The sequence below is a fragment of the Lytechinus variegatus genome, chromosome 13, assembly GCF_018143015.1.
Source record: "Lytechinus variegatus isolate NC3 chromosome 13, Lvar_3.0, whole genome shotgun sequence".
Taxonomy (NCBI): Eukaryota; Metazoa; Echinodermata; class Echinoidea; order Temnopleuroida; family Toxopneustidae; genus Lytechinus; species Lytechinus variegatus.
Window position 1 is genome coordinate 27,098,355 of NC_054752.1, and position 19,595 is coordinate 27,117,949.

General features: G+C 37.8%; 2 protein-coding genes across 2 annotated transcripts in view; one reads left to right on the forward strand and one right to left on the reverse strand.

Moving 5' to 3' along the window:
• The window catches only part of LOC121426723 (116 kDa U5 small nuclear ribonucleoprotein component-like), a 60,754-nt gene that overhangs the window by 21,971 nt on the left and 19,188 nt on the right, over positions 1–19,595 (forward strand). The window contains exons 9-20 of the mRNA XM_041623100.1: positions 135–384; positions 955–1,146; positions 2,325–2,415; positions 3,144–3,279; positions 4,072–4,199; positions 6,523–6,716; positions 8,122–8,233; positions 9,076–9,216; positions 11,031–11,124; positions 12,285–12,375; positions 13,856–13,942; positions 15,381–15,507. Of these exons, the coding sequence (XP_041479034.1) occupies positions 135–384; positions 955–1,146; positions 2,325–2,415; positions 3,144–3,279; positions 4,072–4,199; positions 6,523–6,716; positions 8,122–8,233; positions 9,076–9,216; positions 11,031–11,124; positions 12,285–12,375; positions 13,856–13,942; positions 15,381–15,507 (1,643 nt within the window). The remainder of the gene's footprint in view (positions 1–134; positions 385–954; positions 1,147–2,324; positions 2,416–3,143; positions 3,280–4,071; positions 4,200–6,522; positions 6,717–8,121; positions 8,234–9,075; positions 9,217–11,030; positions 11,125–12,284; positions 12,376–13,855; positions 13,943–15,380; positions 15,508–19,595) is intronic.
• LOC121426724 (slit homolog 2 protein-like) lies at positions 15,669–18,688 on the reverse strand. Its single transcript, XM_041623101.1, has one exon. The coding sequence runs from the start codon at positions 18,410–18,412 to the stop codon at positions 15,671–15,673; it is 2,742 nt and encodes a 913-aa protein (XP_041479035.1). The 5' UTR covers positions 18,413–18,688; the 3' UTR covers positions 15,669–15,670.

The following is a 19,595-nucleotide window of genomic DNA, read 5'->3' on the forward strand; positions in this document are numbered from 1 at the left end:
AAAAAGATCCTATGAGGTGTAAGAAAGTGCTGAAAAAAATTAATTCCATTAAAGTTGATCTTTTACTTCAAATGTCTCGAAATAGAAAATTTCTTCTATTTTTTTATACATTGTGTTTCATTACTGTTCCCTAGGTCATGTAAATTTCTCAGACGAGGCAACGTCAGCTTTCAGGATTTCAGATGGTGTGGTGATCTTTGTTGATGCTGCCGAAGGTGTGATGCTGAACACGGAGAGGATGATCAAACATGCAGTCCAGGAGAAGCTGGCTATAACCATCTGCATCAATAAGATTGATAGATTGGTACTGGAGCTGAAACTCCCTCCAACGGATGCGTACTACAAGCTGAGGCATATTGTGGATGAGATTAATGGGTTGTTAAGGTATGCTGGTAGTATTGGTGTCAGTGAATGGGATGATGCTGATGAAAGTAATGAGGATTAGGAGGAGGAAGCAGAGGAGCATGATGATGTTGATGGTGATTGATGATGTTGACTGATGATGATGATGATGAAGAAGAAGATTGTGATGATGATGATGATGGTAGTAGTAATGAGGATTAGGAGGAGGAGCATGATGATGTTGATGGTGATTAATGATGGTGATTGATGACGGTGTGGGTGATGATGATGATGGTGATTTTGATGGTGATGAGAGTAATGAGGATTTGGAAGAGGAGGAGGAGGAGGAGGATGAAATAATAGCAATAGTAGCAACCTAATATTGTTTATAAGAAAAAGAAGGTTTCTACTTATCTAACAACTTCAAAATCAAGCATTTTCAAAGCTGACCTACATTTTCTTTAACTTTGAGGTACAAGGTTTTAACAGCCAACTGATCTTATGACTCTCCCTTCATTATAACTACTATCTTTCCCATATTCAATCTAAAACAAAGGAGCTTGTATTCCCAATCCATCTATTTCACTTCTTTCTCTTTGTTTTTTTTCTCAGTGTCTACAGTGATGAGGCTGACCAGAAGGTTGTGTCTCCTCTTCTGGGTAATGTTTGTTTTGCAAGCTCCCAGTACAGCGTTTGCTTCACCCTCTCATCGTTTGCCAAGATCTACACCGACACCTACGGGGACATCGATTACCAACAGTTTGCTAAGAGGTTGTGGGGGGACGTCTACTTCAGCCAGAAAACGTGAGTTTGATGCTTCTCATCGTTGCAGGTTATGAGCAAGAATTCCAGAAGATGTTTAAAATGAAATCTTGCAATCATAAAAATATGATTTAGAAATAAAAATTGAAAATCAGTGATTGGTGTGTACAGAATTTTTAAAACCTGGCATCACTATGATATTGTTGATTATTAAAGGAGAATGGGCCACAAATTGACATAAATGTATTATTGTGCATTCTACTATGAATCATATTAGTTTAGTTTACTCCAACGATGTTGTAGGACGAAGCCTGTTCATCGATCAAAGTAGAAATGTCTATTGCTGCTCTCCTTCAGACAAAATTAGATGCGCTACTTATGTTGGCATGGAGGAGTGGCAGGGGTATCGTAGACAGTGAAAAATCCCATGGAAACACACAAGAAACGAAAATTACTCAAAGTCATAGGCAATCTTCTCCCAATGCTTATCCAGTCTATTCTTAAAAGCAATCACTGAACAAGCAGTAACTACATCTTCTGGGAGACTGTTCCACACATCTATCACTCGGTTAGCAAAGAAAAACTTACGCACATCAAGACGCGAATATCTTTTCTCTAGCTTTAAGGAATGACCTCGCGTTTTACCACCTTGTCTCAGATAGAAAAGTTCAGAACTTGAATCATAGTAACCATGCAGATATTTGTACACATCAATCATGTCACCTCTTTTACGTCGGTGACTGATGGATAGTTAGTGCAACAATAATATTCAGTCAGTGCCCTTACCCTCTTCAGTTTATCATGCCCTGCTTCAAGGCTCTAGTGCAATTATGGATTCCACTGACACAAAAGAAACAGGGGGGGGGGGGGAGAGGGGACTCCCCTCAGATATTATGTTATTCTTTTTTATCCATAAATGTAACAAGGCTCCCTCAGTGCATGGTATATTGCGGGGGGGGGGGGGAATCATCTCAGATATTATTATTCATGCATTCTTATCCATAAATGTAGCAAGTCTCTCTCAGTGCATAATATATGGCTGGGGGGGGACTCCCCTCAGATATTATTATTATTATTATTCATGCATTCTTTTTATCCATAAATGTAACAGTTCTCTCACAGGGCATGATATATTTGCTTTGGCATTAAACTCTAAATAGATCAGGCTTTTTGATGGATCATCCATTTTTCAAAAACTTTTCAATGATTCTGTTTTTCAGGAGAAAGTTCACCAGGAAGCCTCCAGTTAGTACGTCCCAGAGGAGTTTTGTAGAGTTCATCTTGGAACCAATGTACAAGCTCTTTGCACAGGTATGTTTCGACAGGAGGACGGATTCGTTCCCAATAACAGAAAATATGCAATATTTGTGAAGTGCTGCATATGAATATTTCTAAGCACTACACATTTTAAGCCTGACTGAAAAACAGCTAATATGATCAGTCAATTAAGCATTTACAGCATTCCTTTTCACCTAGTTGGCACATTTGCAAATGCGCATTTGATCATGCAACACGTTATGTACCGTACCCTGTAGGTATTTGTCACATTTTGGTGGTTTGCACAATAGGTATATATGAGGTGATTTTTTTTCTCAAACTCCTGAAAAAATGTTCCAAGATATTGAATAGGAGCACTTTCTCATGACTTATTTTAATCCACTGTTGACATCATCACATCACTCTTTCCTTATAAAATGTGAATGTCAACTGGTATGCCTTTCGAGTAGCTTTGTACACCGTTCATCCTGTAGATTGATGGAGATGTTGACACCAGTCTTTTCCCAAATGTGAGAATTGTGACTGGTAACCCTTTCTCATCACTATATTGTGCATTGTTCATCCTGTAGATTGATGGAGATGTTGACACCGGTCTTTTCCCAAATGTGAGAATTGTGACTGGTAACCCTTTCTCATCACTATATTGTGCATTGTTCATCCTGTAGATTGATGGAGATGTTGACACCGGTCTTTTCCCAAATGTGAGAATTGTGACTGGTAACCCTTTCTCATCACTATATTGTGCATTGTTCATCCTGTAGGTTGTAGGAGACGTTGATTCCACTCTACCCGGTGTGCTGGATGAGTTGGGTATTCATCTAACTAAGGAAGAGATGAAGCTTAACATCAGACCGCTCCTTAAACTCATCTGCAGAAAATTCTTTGGAGAATTCACGGGTAAGAATGAAACATATGTGAATCATATTGTGAATGGTAGTTCTGGTAAGGACTTCAAAATGAGTCAGTGCAGAATCCAATCAAATGACCACACAAGTGTTGGTAGGTATAAATTACAATTATTTGCAAAATGATTCTGGGAGAAATTTTGTAATTGCTGAGAAATAAGCAAAACAAGTGTGAAATTTCTGCCCGATGTCAATGTTTTTTTTTTGTCCAAGCAATAATACTCTCCCACATGTGCTTGATTATGTTAGTGATCTTCAGTTTATTGTTTTCAGCTTAATATTTCACAATTTAACAAGTTTAGGTTTTAAAACTATACCAGATTTAGATCTACTATGAAATAATGACAGTTAATCTTGGTTTTTCATGCTTTCTGTTGAAATCGGTGTTTACTGCACTAATCCAAGCCCTGTTATTAGATGATGAAACATGATAAAATTAATGGCCTGTATTCTGAAGTCAGGTTTAACTTTGATCACGGTCTAACTCCATACTAAAATTATGGGGAGCCAAGAAGTAAAAAACTAAGTTTATATTGTATATTTCTTACGTGTAATATTTTGTTTCCTTTTGCTTTCATAATGAAGAAAATACTTCAGTTATCATTCCCAGACAATTATGAACAATTTGGGTGTCATATGAGATAATAAACTGAATGTTTACTGTTAGGGATTTATGCTCCATTTGGCTCTCCATACTTAAACCACAACTTTAAACCAGGGTTTAGTTTAAACCCGACTTCAGAATTTGCGCCTATGACATTATTTTGCCATATTTCTTTGACAGGTTTTGTTGAGATGTGTGTGAACCATATCCCGTCACCAGCAGACAATGCCAAGAACAAGGTTGAACACTGCTACACCGGGCCAGTCGATTCAGATCTCGGTGATGCTATGATTGATTGTGATTCAGAGGTAACAACATTTTTGTCCGTGAAAATTATTAAGTGAATGAGAGCAAAAATATGATTTATGCATAAATTAGAATAATCAATTAAACATAAATCGAATTGTTAAAAAATAAGTAACCATACAGCTTTCTAGATGACAACACACATAACTATCAAGCTAATTTTTGCGGTGCACGTGCGATCGGCAGCTGAGACCTCCTCTGTCCAGAGAACACCCCAAGAAGCCCAGACTAGTAAATTAAGAGGCTTTTTATAGGAGGAAATTATTTGTTTACAAATTTTCGACATTATTCCTATTTGTTTCAGATCAGTATGCTCAATCTGTAATGAAAATCATAAGATCATAAGTCAGAAAAATTGGAACCAGTGGATTCGAACCTGCCATCTACTGCTTTCCGGGCAGTAGGCTATTCTGGTTCACGACTAAGCCACGATAAACTGGAATTCAAATACCCTTGATCCTCTTTTTCTGACTCATTAATATTCAAATGCCGTCCGCTCTGGACAATAGATAGTAAATTAAGAGGCTTTTATAGGAGGAAGTTATAATTTGTTAACAAATTTTCGGCATTACTCCTATTTGTTTAAGATCAGTATGCTCGATCTGTAATGAATAATTTTGAGATTGAAAAACCATGGCCTGGTCTGGCCGCTTCCTGGCTTGATCTGCATCAGTATTGGTTAGGAACACGCACAGCCTCGATTTTGTTGAGATCATCAAGCCAGGTTAATGCTCTATCCTGTGTCTTTCTAACATGTTCCCTAGCAGCTGCCCCGACTTGGGACTGGCGGCGTGGGTTGAGCGCTTTGGTCCCGGGAACCCTCCCTCTCCAGCTGCTGGAACTGTCAGGACATCTTGTTGTTTCAGTATGATTGGTCATGTCTGGTAAGGCTAGGTATCACCAGTGATATTAAATACCACCAGCGTGCCAAGTCAATGCCCCTACTTTACCAGGCAGTCACCAAGACTGGTAACTGTAAGGTAGGATCTGCATTATGGAATATGGCGAAACGAATGCAGCCTCCATTCAAGGCATGACTGGTCACAGGGAGTATATACCCTAGCCTTCATGAGAATTTTGGTTGGGTTGGGCCAAAGTATATGAAGCCCGTAGTGCCACTCTTGACACAGCATCCAGCGCAACCTTGATTTCCTTTTTTGTCAGGCCAAGGAACTTGAGGCAGGTTCTCAGTGATTGGCTGGTAAAACCTCTAGATCCCACTTCAACTGGGAAGTAGACAAGTTCCCATCCTGCTTCTTTTCCTTCTCTGATGAGATCCTCATATTTGCACTTCTTTCTGAGAATTGCTTGAGCCATGTTATCCTCTGCTGGGACTGTCAGTTCTACAACTAGTACTACCTTCATTGAAGGTGAATAAATTATATCTGGCCTACTTGATGTGGTGACTATTTCTGGAGGGAAGGCCATTGGTATTTTGTCTTCATCCCACACCACCTTCCAGTCACTGCAGTTCTGGATTTGTTCTTGTTTCTTTGTCCCCATCCAGGTTACATTATTGTATTGAGTTAGTTAGGGTTGACTAGTTAGGGTTAAAATGTATGCTTGTTTATACATGTATAGCTATGGAGTTAACCCTGTATAGAGACTGCTCAACAGGAACAAGAAAAGCCATTTTTGTCTCACCTGCATAGCAGAGTGAGACTATAGGCGCCGCTTTTCCGATGGTGACGGCGGCGGCTGCATCAACATCAAATCTTAACCTGAGGTTAAGTTTTTGAAATGACATCATAACTTAGAAAGTATATGGACCTAGTTCATGAAACTTAGCCATAAGGTTAATCAAGTATTACTGAACATCCTATTAGAGTTTCATGTCACATGACCAAGGTCAAAGGTCATTTAGGGTCAATGAACTTAGACCATGTTGGGGGAATCAACATCAAAATCTTAACCTGAGGTTAAGTTTTTGAAATGTCATCATAACTTAGAAAATATATGGACCTAATTCATTAAACTTGGACATAAGAGTAACCAAGTATCACTGAACATCTTGTGCGAGTTATAGTAGTTTTCAAAGTCAACACTGCTGCTATGTTGAATCGCGTGATGCAAGTGAGACGGCCAGAGGCATTCCACTTGTTACAAGTAGGTGGTCTGCATTGACAGGTCCCTGTAATAAATGATTGAATATGGAATGGGATTTAAAGAAAACAAAGTTTTCTTTGTAAAGAGGTGGTCTAACACAGGTGGTTGTTATAATATGTAGTATAGTAAAAGCCTGGTTGCCCATCCAACTGGCAAGTGAATAATCGGGGCCTTACAAATAAAATATATTATTCAGGTTATTGTAATTATTGTTTCCAGGCCCCCTTGATGCTCCACACTACGAAGATGTACAGCACAGAGGATGGAGTGAGCTTTCATGCGTTTGGGCGGGTGATGAGCGGGACCATCCACGCCAATCAAGAGGTCCGGGTCTTGGGAGAGAACTATACCCTTGAGGATGAAGAAGATTCTAGGATCACTATGGTTGGAAGGCTGTGGATCTCAGAAGCAAGGTGGGTAAAAGATCAAAGCTTGAGAAGGTTTACCGGTCAATGGGGGCATGGAATTTTTCACATAGAGTAGCCATGTATGGCAATCAAGAGGTCTGAGTTTCAGGAGAGAACCTAACTCTTTAGGATATAAAAGATTCAAAGATCACTATGGTTGGAAGGCTATGGATCTCAGAAGCAAGGTAGGTCTAGAAATATCAAGGTGTAGGACTTTGTTCCAGACGGGAATAACCATTGATGACAATCAAGAGGTCTGGATCCTATGTATGCATAGGAGAGTAGCAATAATGAGATCCAGGGTTCATAAGGTACAAGACTGCATAGATTGCATACATGTACATTGAAGTATCTTGTTCTTGTGATAACCGAGGGACGGTTTGAGGGATCAACTTCAAACTTGTCTCATGTATGCATATGGAAGTTACAATATGATTTTTTTTTTTGGGGGGACTAAGGATCAAAGATCACAATGGTCATTTTATATTTAATATGATATTGACTGGCCTTGCGTGGAACATCAAATATGTCGCCCGCAACAGAATCATATTTGCCCGAGTCTTTACACAAGGGCAGTATGGTTCTTTTAAGGGCGACATATTTGATGTCTCCCGAAAGAAGAGCCAGTCAATATTATTAATATTATATATTACCTATAGCTGTACAATATGTAATTCAAGCTACTATTCAGAACAATTTATATGCCTGTTTGCTTATCATTACTTCTGATTTCAGGTTATTCACGACCTTAGCGAAGTAACCTTTAGTAAGCAATTGTGACGTAATTGTTTACCTTACAGTCGCACATCATGCATGGCACGCACATACACTCAACACGTGGAGATCTTGCGCTTGGGTTACATCTGTGTATGCGCATTGTCTACAATACGTTGTACTTTGTTTCATAAACTGGGTCCAGCCAGATTTCTGAAATACTGAAATTAGCGATCAAAATCGGCTCCTACTGCGCAAACACATAAGCAGAAATATGGCCAATATTGCCCTCTATTTCATACAGGATTCCTGTTGGCAAAGCCCGAGGAGGGCAACATGGCAAATGTTCCTCTCGTTGGTCTAGGATTGAAAGTAGTGAGTGAAATATGACTTTTATTTATCTGCTAAAATACCTTGTATAGGTAATAACTGGAAATGTCTATCTCTCATGATAACTGAGGCACCATTTGATGGACCAATTTCAAATTTGCATCATGGATGTATCTGAGAGTGAGGAATTGTTTAATTTTCTTTTGGTCAAAGGTCGCATAGGCCATTGTTTAAAAGGGTTAGTTGGTAATTTGGGTCTTGGTCTAGCAATAGGGAGAAATAAATTCATATTGGTTGCTGTTAAGAATCCATTAAGTTCGTACTCAATATTGAGTTGACATTAATTTTTCTGTCTTTTGTCAAACAGGTATAAGATTGAAGTAAATCGGGTACCAGCAGGCAACTGGGTGTTGATTGAAGGAGTGGATGAACCCATCGTCAAAACTTCTACTATTACCGAAAGCAGAGGACTAGATGAGGTATGATAAAAAAAAATACAATCATTGGTGTTTTTTTGTGCATTCTTTCCACTCTGCACATTAGACACATTCCCTAAGTAGGACTTGTGATACAACATTTTCTCCTGGGAGTGGGACTAATGCTCCAGAGCTCTAGTTTGTATATGTCGTAGGGTTAGGATTGGGGTTGCAGTAGATTTTTTTTTTGGAGGTAAAGGTTAGATTTAGGATAGGGTATGATGTTTAATCCAAAGTTGAAGGTAATATTTTTTTTATTCATGTATGGAATTTAAATTAGAACAGTTGTCTTCGTAGCAAATGTCACAAGATCAGGAAACTTGATATAGCCCTAATGTTAAAAGAGTCTGTAAATTCCTTAGCTATGTAGATGAGGGTTTTATTCAATTTTTAGTAGACTTTTGATCTCATCAATCCGAGTTGAACACTTTTCACCTTGTCTATGCTTGTTTGTTTCATAGCAAGTCTCTGTATTTCTTTGCCAAGTGTATCCATAATTCTATAATTATTTGTTGGTATGTTGACCTATCTAATTTTGCTAAGACATCTTAGATGTAAGCCAAAGTGGCAGAGGTAGTATCAGTTACTATATAATGAAGTACTACCTAGAAAAAAAAAATCATTTATGAGAGTAAGGACAAGCTCTGTGTCTCGTTTTCTAAGGATCTACCATTATGGAAACGGAAAAGTTACCATAATCTTGAGTCACTTATGAAATGGGCCCCTGGTCTGGAGAATTTTATTGAGTCATTGAAAACTTTAGAAAATAAAATATTCCTTTAATGCATTTATATGATTTACTAGACCCGTATATTTGATCATCTTTTTCATCCATGTTCCTCAAGGTGTACATTTTCCGACCTCTGAAGTTCAATACGACATCGGTCATCAAGATAGCCTGTGAACCGGTCAATCCATCGGAGTTACCCAAGATGTTAGATGGTCTGAGGAAGGTCAACAAAAGCTACCCACTCATCACAACAAAGGTATCATCAATAGTAAATTGTTACTATGGTAACTGTCAGAGAATGGCACCTAAGCCTGAATTCACAAAGGTGGTTTTGAAAACCCACGGTTGAATCCATGGTTTATGCAGATTTCCTGTATAAATTACGTTTAATTTAGCGCGAATCGGGCCTGTGTATAAAAATTCCAATGCTGATGCGCGCTTTTGTCACAGTGCGCCAAATTGACGCCTGTTACCATGGTTAGATACGCTATTTTATTCATGAGTCCACTGTTTGAAGAGTGGACTCATGAATAAAACGATGGACTCATGAATAAAATAGCGTGGATAACCACGGCAACAGGCGTCAATTTGGCGCACTGACAAAAGCGCGCATCAGCATTGAACATTTTTTATGCACATGCCCGATACGCGCTAAATTAACCGTAATTTATACAGGAAATCTGCATAAACCATGGATTTTCAAAACCACCTTCTACGAATTCGGGCCCTAGTGTCTATCATGCAGAAAGAATTGCATATCAAGACACAATTCAAGCATCAAGATCAAGTCTCAAATGTGTGACTGTGAGTGTTAAATATGTGCTTCTGATCGGTTGAAAATGATATTGCAGTCGATTTCTGGAGTTGAGTTTGATTGCAACTCTTTTAGCAATGAATCCAAGCACAACCTTTCTTTTGGTTTGGTGTTTGATTTTGATGGACGGTAGCACAACACCAAAAATTAAAACCAGCTTTTAACACTGAAGTTGAAATCACCCAATGCATCAAACACCCTGTTCAGACTGTCCCCCATCACTCGGGGCATCCCCCGGAAAATTGACAGTCTGGAGGATTGTCCCCCGTCTTCCGGTTCTATCCCCCGGGTTTTCGAAGGAAGAGCGACCTTGGCTCGTAATCCGAGATTGCGCACCTGTTTTAATCATAATTGCGCATGCCCGAAATGTAGTGTCAAGAGAACTACTTCCGTCCTTGCAAGTAATCGTGTTCACTGAACATGCCTGGCCTGAATACGGCGCAATGTTACAATCGTCCGTCGGAAACATGGTCTGCGACGCTTCACATTGTATAATTGTCTAAGATTATAACTACTGATGATCTTCACTAGCATGGAACAATCAATCCAGTCTGAATGGCCTGAAAGATGTGGTTATGTTCTCTCTCTCTGATTATGATTTGGATTGTGCATATAAGAAAATATAGATATCACAATTATTTTTGTTTGCATTGGTTTAAATTTATAGATGTTAATTTAATTTTGCAAATTTGATTATATTGCTGGACATGATGAACAATGCTCTGTATATCCCTTATATTACAATGTGGGTCCTATTTACATAAAGCTTAGTGATTGATCATGGAACTGATTTCTGTGATTGTATTGATTACTGTGCATGATCAGTCGTAAAAATGTACCATGGCCATACACAGACATTCTTCGCTGCAGTGCAGTATGCGTATTACAAAGGATAGCAATTGTTTGTAAAACTGATTTCTACAATAGATTGCATTGATTACTGTGTATCAGAGCTGCCAAGTAGTACCGATTTTCCGTATTTAGTACTGAAAATAATACTGATGGTTTCATGCAAAATACCGATTTCCAAAATTTTAGTTTATGTGTTGCCCTATGGTATTCCTGTGAAAATACTAATTTCCTCACCAAAATACTGATTTTCAGCCTTGAAAATACTGAAATGTTCTTGTTCAGGTTGGCAGTTCTGGTGTATGATCAATACGACAAATCAGCAACGGAAATCAGTAACAACAAATAAGCTTTGTTGTTACAGGGCACTGATCATTTGTTTTCTTATTGGATGTTTTAACACTCAGGTAGAAGAATCAGGAGAGCATGTAATTCTTGGTACAGGAGAGCTCTACCTATATTGTGTTATGCATGATCTCAGGAAAATGTACTCAGAAATTGGTAGGTACCCACATATCAAGTTTCAAGATTACTTTTATTGGTCAATGCATGCGTACAAAGAAATCTAATTTCCAATGGCTGTCAAATACACATATGCACAAAGATGAAAAGTACAATATCATAACAATAAAGAAAACTACACATTAATAAAATAATTTATTAATAACTTTCTGCGATAGCTTGCTCCTTAAGATTTATAATACATGTGTATGGTGATTAGATGTCTGCATGTTGCTACAACACCACTCCCATTATAGAAATCTATGCATAAAAAAAGTAATGATAATGAATTACTGCAAGAGCTGCATACCCCATAAAATGCATAATTCATGACTAAAATGATGAGATGTCTGCAGTATAATAATAATAATTAAAATTTGTATAGCGCACATATCTGTCGATGACACTCAAGGTGCACAATCAACTACCTATACAATAGAGAAAATGAAATTAATAAATACACAGAAATTGAACAAATTGACAAAAAAAAATGCACAATCAGTTAAAGTTGGTAGTCAAAATAAGAAGTAGGCCTAATCCCACAACAATTAAGGAAATGCTTCCTTCATGAGGTAAGTCTTCAATTTGTTGTGGAATAGCTCTACAAAGTATTACGATAGATTTAATTCAAACTGAAATTTAGATGAATTCAATTCCTATTTACCACACATTCGGAGATTTAACCTCAGTTTTGAGTTTGATTTGCATCTATTACAACTCTTTGTAAGGTGGGGCCTTTTGAAACTCATGGGCCCGTACTCTGAAGTCGGGTTTAACTTAAACTCAGGTTTAAAGTTGTGGTTTATGTATGGATAGCCAATTGTTACATAAATCACTAACAATAGAGATATCATATTTCACCTCATTTGGCTCTCAAGTCATTCATAATTGTCTAGGAAGTATAAAAAGATGATTGTCTTCACCATCGATGAATAAGAAAAGAGCACAGTAAAAAAAAAAAAGCATACAACTTCATAAAAATGTTGACACTTTTGGTTTCCCATAAGTTTAGCACAGAGTTAGACCATGGTCTAAGTTAAACCTGACTTCAGAATATGGGCCATTTACTGCAGTTTAATTTGATCTCAATAATATCTCTTGTTAATGTTATGTATCACATGATTTTCATTCTGAACTATGACCTTTGACCTTCCATGCAGATATCAAAGTTGCTGACCCTGTCGTGTCTTTCTGCGAGACCGTTGTGGAGACATCATCTCTCAAATGCTTTGCTGAAACCCCCAACAAGAAGTAAGTCACAATTTGATTTTGGAACATCAACTTTACTGTATCATGTTGAATAGTTATGGAAATAGTATGGTTAGCATCATGGTCTCACCAATGGGGCAGCGATGCTATGGGGTATTGCAAGAAAGTTTCAATTGATCGCAAGTCAATTGTTAGGTCCAAAAATCAATCGAAAGTCATGCATTTCTTTGCCAATTTACAATTGATTGCTGGTCTGCTTCTTGCATCAACAAACATGAATTGATTTGCGTTAGTTAGAATTGATATATCACTTGTAAACTTGCATCTGAAATTTGCGATCGATTGCAAATATTTTCTTGGAACACCCCCAAGTCATACAGGTTTTTTTCGTTGGAAATATAGACAATACTGCCACAGACCGTAAATTTCAACCTTAGTAGGGGAAAGGCTGCTTATTCTATAGAGCATATTTCTATCATACAACACCGAAAGAATTTTTGTTTTCAAATGACACAACACATCCACAAGGCATTGAAAGGGGCATTGAGGTTAGTGAACAGGGTATTACCTTTGCTGTCCTTGGATTACTTTAAGCCCTGCTGCTGAGATAGTATACAAATAATGAATGTTTATGAGTGCAATGGACAGAATTCTTCATGAGGTGAAAGATGAAATGATCCATTCAACGAGGCAAAGCCGAATTGATTGGATCGTTCATTTCATGTTACACCTTGAAGTATTCTGTTCATTGCACTCATAAACATTCATTATTTGATTCTCTATGACACCTAAAAATATATTCTTTGTCATTTGAAATTTATGAAGTTTGATGCAAAATATGCTCATGCAGTGCGAGCTCTGTCTGTTGATTGCCACGTACAACACGTGCGCTGCAAACACGAGTGCTATTACTTGTGTTGTCTTGGAATCTCAATGGACGAAAGTGTATGGATCCAAATTTGCACGGATGATGACGCCATTGAAAAATGGACTGAATGATCGCTATCAAACAACCAATCTAGGTGTCATATAAATGCTTATGTCCTCTCAATTGATTAAACTTGCATTTTGAGATTGGATATTTTGATATGATAAACCAGTAAAATATGGGTGTGTGGCCATATCAACAGGTCTCCCCATATGAGACACTCTTTTAGATACTGAAAAATTGTTATGTGGCGTCATGGGCATCTAGTAGTTAGGACTCGTCTTTCTTTCTGAGTGACGTTTTGATTCCCAGCCATGACATATTTTCCTTCAGCGAGAAATTTACCCACATTGTGCTGCACTCAACCCAGGTGAGGTGATTGGGTACCTGGTAGGGAGAAATTCCTCGAATGCTTGAGCACCTATAGGCAACGCAACTAATGCTGGGGTAATAATAGCAAGGGCTTTCTATCCTCGAACAAAAAGTGCTATATAAATCCAGCTATCAATGCCTTTGAAATATTTTCTTGTGTGTGAATGGAGAATTACATACATCTTTGATATGATGGTGTCATACTTTGCTTCTTTTATCCAGGAACAAGCTTACCATGATTGCTGAACCACTAGAGAAGAACCTTGCTGAAGACATCGAGAATGAAGTCGTTCAAATCTCATGGAATAGGTAAAGTATATATATCATTCAAACAGCGGATGGACATGAGTGTGATAGTACTAAATATCGCTTGCAACAAAAATGATTGATATAATGTCGTATCGTACAAACAGCGGATGGACATAAGTGCAATAGTACTAAATATTGCTTGCAACAAATATGATTGATCCATTGGATGATTTAAAGCCGACTTGAATAGAATTTCTCTATTTTTAACAGAATGTGAAATTTTGTACCATAGCATAAATTATAATCTTTATTATTAAAATAGATAAAATTGCGATATCGTACAAACAGCAGATGGGCATGAGTGCGATAGTACTAAATAGTGCTTGCAAAAAAAATGATTGTACCATTGAATGATCCAAAGCGGATTAGAATTTCTCTATTTTTAAGAGAATGTGAAATTTTGTACCATGAAATTATAATCTTTACTATTAAAGTAGATAATACTGTGATATCGTACAAACATCATGTAGTACTGAATTTCACTTGATGAGATACAGATGATCAATCCATTCAGCGAATGAAAGTCGACTTGAATAGAATTTCTCTATATCACTGAATATGAAATTTGGATCATAGCAAAAAATAGAACCCTTGCTATTCATGTTAGACAACACATGTGAAGTTGAAACATTTATGACTATCAATTCCCAACTGCATTTAAAACTTTCAGATAGTGCAAGACTTCATTTGCCCAATTTATAAGCAAAAAGTGATATAAAAGAAACAAAACTATTAACTAGGGAAAAAAAGCCGAATCAAAGACACAGTTATCAAGTAAAAGTGAAAAGCATGAAATATACATTTTTGTACTACTACTACTAATAATAATAATAATCATATTTTTATATACTGTAGTGCATTTCTGACCTGTGACCACTCTCATTGTGCTTAATACACAGAAGATTAATGCATATAAAGGTATACAATAATTTTGAAGAGTGGAAATAGCTTATGATAATTCTTTTGTTAAACAACACCTATAATGAATATCTGTTCTACAAGAAGTCATTTAATTGATTTATTGAATGGCCCCCATTTTATATGGCTATGCAAGGGTACATCTTCAGTGGTGTTTGAGCAATTGTGCCAATGTTGCATGTTTAAGTTCCATTGGCTCATGTCGGTCAAGCAGCATGGGCTATTTACAGTGTTCGTTATAGATTTCAAGATGACCTTTACATATTCCTCACATTAGATTCATATTGACAATGGCTAAAAAGCTTTGTTGTATCTGTATGAATTGAAAAGCAGGGATCCATAACATTAAGGTTTCCAACCAATTGCTTAAAGACCAATCAGAAAGATTGTTGCATGTGCACTTTGTTTAAAACACTGAAGGGAACCAATCAGAGTGGTTCTTTTATATTTGCAATTCATTGCAAACCGTTATGCTACGGTGCCCTGACCATATTATATTATTTGTATTTGTTGCAAACAGGAAACGGCTTGGAGAGTTTTTCCAGACCAAATATGACTGGGATCTGTTGGCTGCTAGGTCCATATGGGCCTTTGGACCTGATGCTACTGGACCAAACATCCTTGTAGATGACACACTGCCATCGGAGGTAAGTTCCATAATTAGGACCATGACCCAGATTAAAGATATAGTACTCAGTCAGTTCTGTACATAGCATTTAACAAGCATAAGCCTTTGCGTAACCCCATATTCATCAGACTCACTGTAACTGCAAGTGATACAGGATGATTTTTAACTTTTGGAATTTGGTTTTAAGTTGGGATAACACCATTGATAACCTTGCTTGTCCTCATTTCTTTTTCAAATTGAGCCCAAAACAACTCTTGACCATCTTCATCTTCTGTAACCAGCAAACAAGGTTTGTTTCTACTCAGCAAGAGTCTTACCAGGTATGGTAAATTGGCTTCCTGGATGTCCTCTAGGAATATCAAGATGATCTTGTCTAACTTGGTGTCGTTCACATGCTCAACAGCCATCCGTAGCTTGGTTATGAACCAAGCATCATCCACTGACTTGTTACTGATCAACAAGGCTGTCTTGAAGCTGTTATCAAGGTTGTGATATAAGGCATTGAGATAGTACATCCCTGGATGAAGGTCTTCATCTCCGAAGGCTATGTTCTGCAGATGGGGCATCCGTTCTTCCAGTGCAGGCTTAAGGTTTTCATTAACCCACTCTGTGTCATCATCATGGAACATGATATTAAGCTGGTATTCATAGTCATCTGGATCAGCATCCTCTGTGATTTCGTCATAGCCGATGACCGCTAGTTTTAGAAGGAATATCTTGTGGTTTATCCACCAGCGCTTATAATATACCAGGAGAGAGAAAAACAACACTGCTATGATTCCAATACTAACACCAGTAATGAGAATAATGTTGATCCCACAGTATTTTTTTGGATGAAATGTCCAAACTGGCTTGTTCTGAAGTCCATTGAGTGAATGAATGGAGCACAATGTTTCATTCTGAATTCCCAATGAGATATTTGTAGTATGGAGCCAGTGCATGAACCATGTTAGTTGACAGTTACAAGTCAGTCGGTTTCCTGCAATGTTGAACACATTTAAGTGTATTGGTATTATTGTATTAGGTGCCACAGTAGATATCTGGTTACCTTGAAGGTACAGCTGTTTTAAATTAGCTGTTCCTTTGAACAAGTTTTTACCTATTAATTTTATTTTGTTGAATTGGAGAAGCAGATTTTGCAAATTGTGCAAATTCTGGAATGCACGTTCAGGTATGTCTACTAGCTCGTTGTTAGCAAGTCTGAGTTCTCGGAGTCTAGTCAGATTCTTAAATACCTCTGCTGTCAGAGAATGCAATTGGCATTGGCTTAGATCAAGGTATTCCATTTGCTGTAGTGGAGAAAACATCCAAGACACATTAGGCAACCTGACAAGTTTATTTCCTGTCATTTTAAGTGTTCGGAGTGACGTCAGCCCATAAAAAAGTGATTCTTTTGTTTTCTTGTTCACTAAATCATGAGAATGAACGTGAGAATATGACATGTTTAACGTTTTTAAAGCATGTGTGTGTTTAAACTGGTGTACGGACACGCTTTGTAATCCATAGGTGGGAATGTAAGAAATATCCAGGAAAGTTAGGCTGGTCAACTCTGCAAAAGTGCCATTGAGAACTAGTCTGTTTATGTTGTCCATCTGAAGAATCTTGAGAGCTTCCATGTCACGGAAGGTATCACCAGCAATGTTGTATAGTTGACCATTTCCTGCTAATGTCAGAATGAGTAAATGAGATAACCCTGTAAACATGAGTCTTTCAGTGAAGGTGAGCTTGTTGTATTGTAAGTTAAGAATCCGTAAGTTGGTCGTGATCCAAGAACTATGCGTAATTTCATTGATGTTGCTGCGAAAAAGATCAAGATTTCTGAGTGATTTGCAGCCAGCAAACCAAGCTGGCTCCAAGATAAAGAAGTTATTCTGTGCCAAGTTGATATACTCCAAACGTCCAAGACAAGCAAATGCACCACGGGGAAGACTTCTGATCTTGTTTTTCGACAAATTCAACACCTTTAACATTCTCATTCCACAGAAAGATTTGTTTGTCAGAAGAAATATTCTGTTTGTTCCAAGATCAAGGATATCTAGATATTTGAAGGCCTGGAATGCATAGTCAGGAACTTGTTCTATTTTGTTGTCTTTCATTTTCAATATTTTAAGTTTAGTGAATTGTCCACCTGAGATGAAAGTGGAGTCATTCAAAGGAACAATAGACCTTATGTGTGATCCTTTCAGTGTAATCTCTATTATACTTTCAATTCCTAAGAAGGCAGAAACTTCAAAATGTTCGAGGGTTATACAGTTCATATCTAGTTTCCCTACCCAAGACAATCCAGAAAACACTTTCATTGGAAGGCTTGTGATCTTATTATTTCCTATTTTGAATTGATAAATAGAGCAGTTACTGAAGGATGCAAAGTCCTTTTCGTTGACTGAAGTCAGATTGTTGTGTGAGAAGTCAATCAGGGTGATATTTCTTGACTCTTTTTCTCTAGTGTTCCCTTTCACAAAAAAACAGATTCCATTCAAATGGGGAATTTCCCTTATTTCATTGTGCGATAGAATCATGGTTGTATTTTCCGAATTGTTCATGTAAAACTGTGCCGACAGTTCACCAATGACGTTGTTATTCAAAATGATCCTCTCCATTCCTTGGAGGTTTCTGAAAGAGCCACTCTCGATGAAGTGGATAAAATTGTGAGCGATATTCAGAATCCGAATGAGGTTGTACAGTTCAAATGACTCATTGTGGAGTGATGTGAGGTTGTTATACGACAGGTCCAGTACTTCCAAGGTGTTTGGAAGAGATTGGGGTACAGAGGTGCGGTTCTGGTTAGAGCAGTTGGCTGTAGTCTTTGTAATGGAAGCACATGGAAGGTGCAGATGTCTTCTGTTTTCTTCATCAGTTTGTACTCCAAGACAAACAAACCAAAGAAAAAGACAAGCAAGCAAGCATGGTATTCCAGCGGCCATTTTTTGACATACAAATCTTCAAAATGATAAATGTTTTAGCATCAATTCATCAGCTCTTCCGAGAAGTACATATACGTTTCTCAGCCTGAGGAGGAAAGCAGTTAAAAGAGGAAGAAGTGTGTACTTAAAAGTTAATCTTCATAATGAAGAATTTATTGAAGAGGGTTCCTTTTATTTTGTGGTAATTACCATGTGAGACATCAGTCTTTCAGATCAGTTTCAGTCTCAGATAAGTATTTCTTTTTTAATGTGAGTTTTAAGTAGAGTAATAACTGTGTTGAATTTAATGATAATAATAACAGCCAATTTTTATAAAGCGCTTTTCCCAGAATGGCTTTAAGGGCGTTACAGCATATTATTACCCCGGTCGTTGGATTCATTTTAATCCCGCACGAAAAGTGCATAATTTCCACTCCCTGGTGAGCATTCCTTGCATTCATCGCAGCCTCATTACGGCACTGGCAAAATCAAACATACAATATCTTTTGCATCCTACCGATTAGTGGCAAAGTGTGGATTAACGCCTTGCCAAAGGACGCGAGACTGCGGTGGGATTCAAACACACGACCCTCTGTTTTCAAGGGGAGAGTCAGAACCACTACACCACGGGTCTTCCACAATTTAGAAGTGCAAGATCAAGTACTTGAACTACATGTATATCAAAGGATTTTGTAACCTTGTTGGAGCTTGATGTAACAATTTGTTATAATAATAATGATAACGCAGTTCTTGTATAGCGCATATCACATTATGTCCTAACCGGGCCCCCGAAGCTACCGCCATTTTGTTTAATCCATTAGAAGCTAAAATAAGCCCCCATTAATATTAATTTCGTACGATGCTCCCTCGTCAACTGTGGTTTTGTACGTGTATTAGACAATACGCACACCAGCGCAATGACAAAGGTCAACTTGGCAAATTTATTTATGTATTCATTTTGTTACGCGCTCGTGACGCGAAGGATTCAGCGAATCAAGCAAGCGCAAATCTGAGACGATACGTTGCGCTTTATAAAGTATCGATATCACAAGCGATATCACTTAAAAACAAAACAATGTTTGTATTGCGTCTTATAGGCCTATGCTAATTCTAAAAGGGAAGATGAAAAGAGTAGATCAAGTCGCGATTAGGTAAAAAGGTGGAGGTGGGGTGGGGGCAAATCATGGTTATTACAATGATGGTA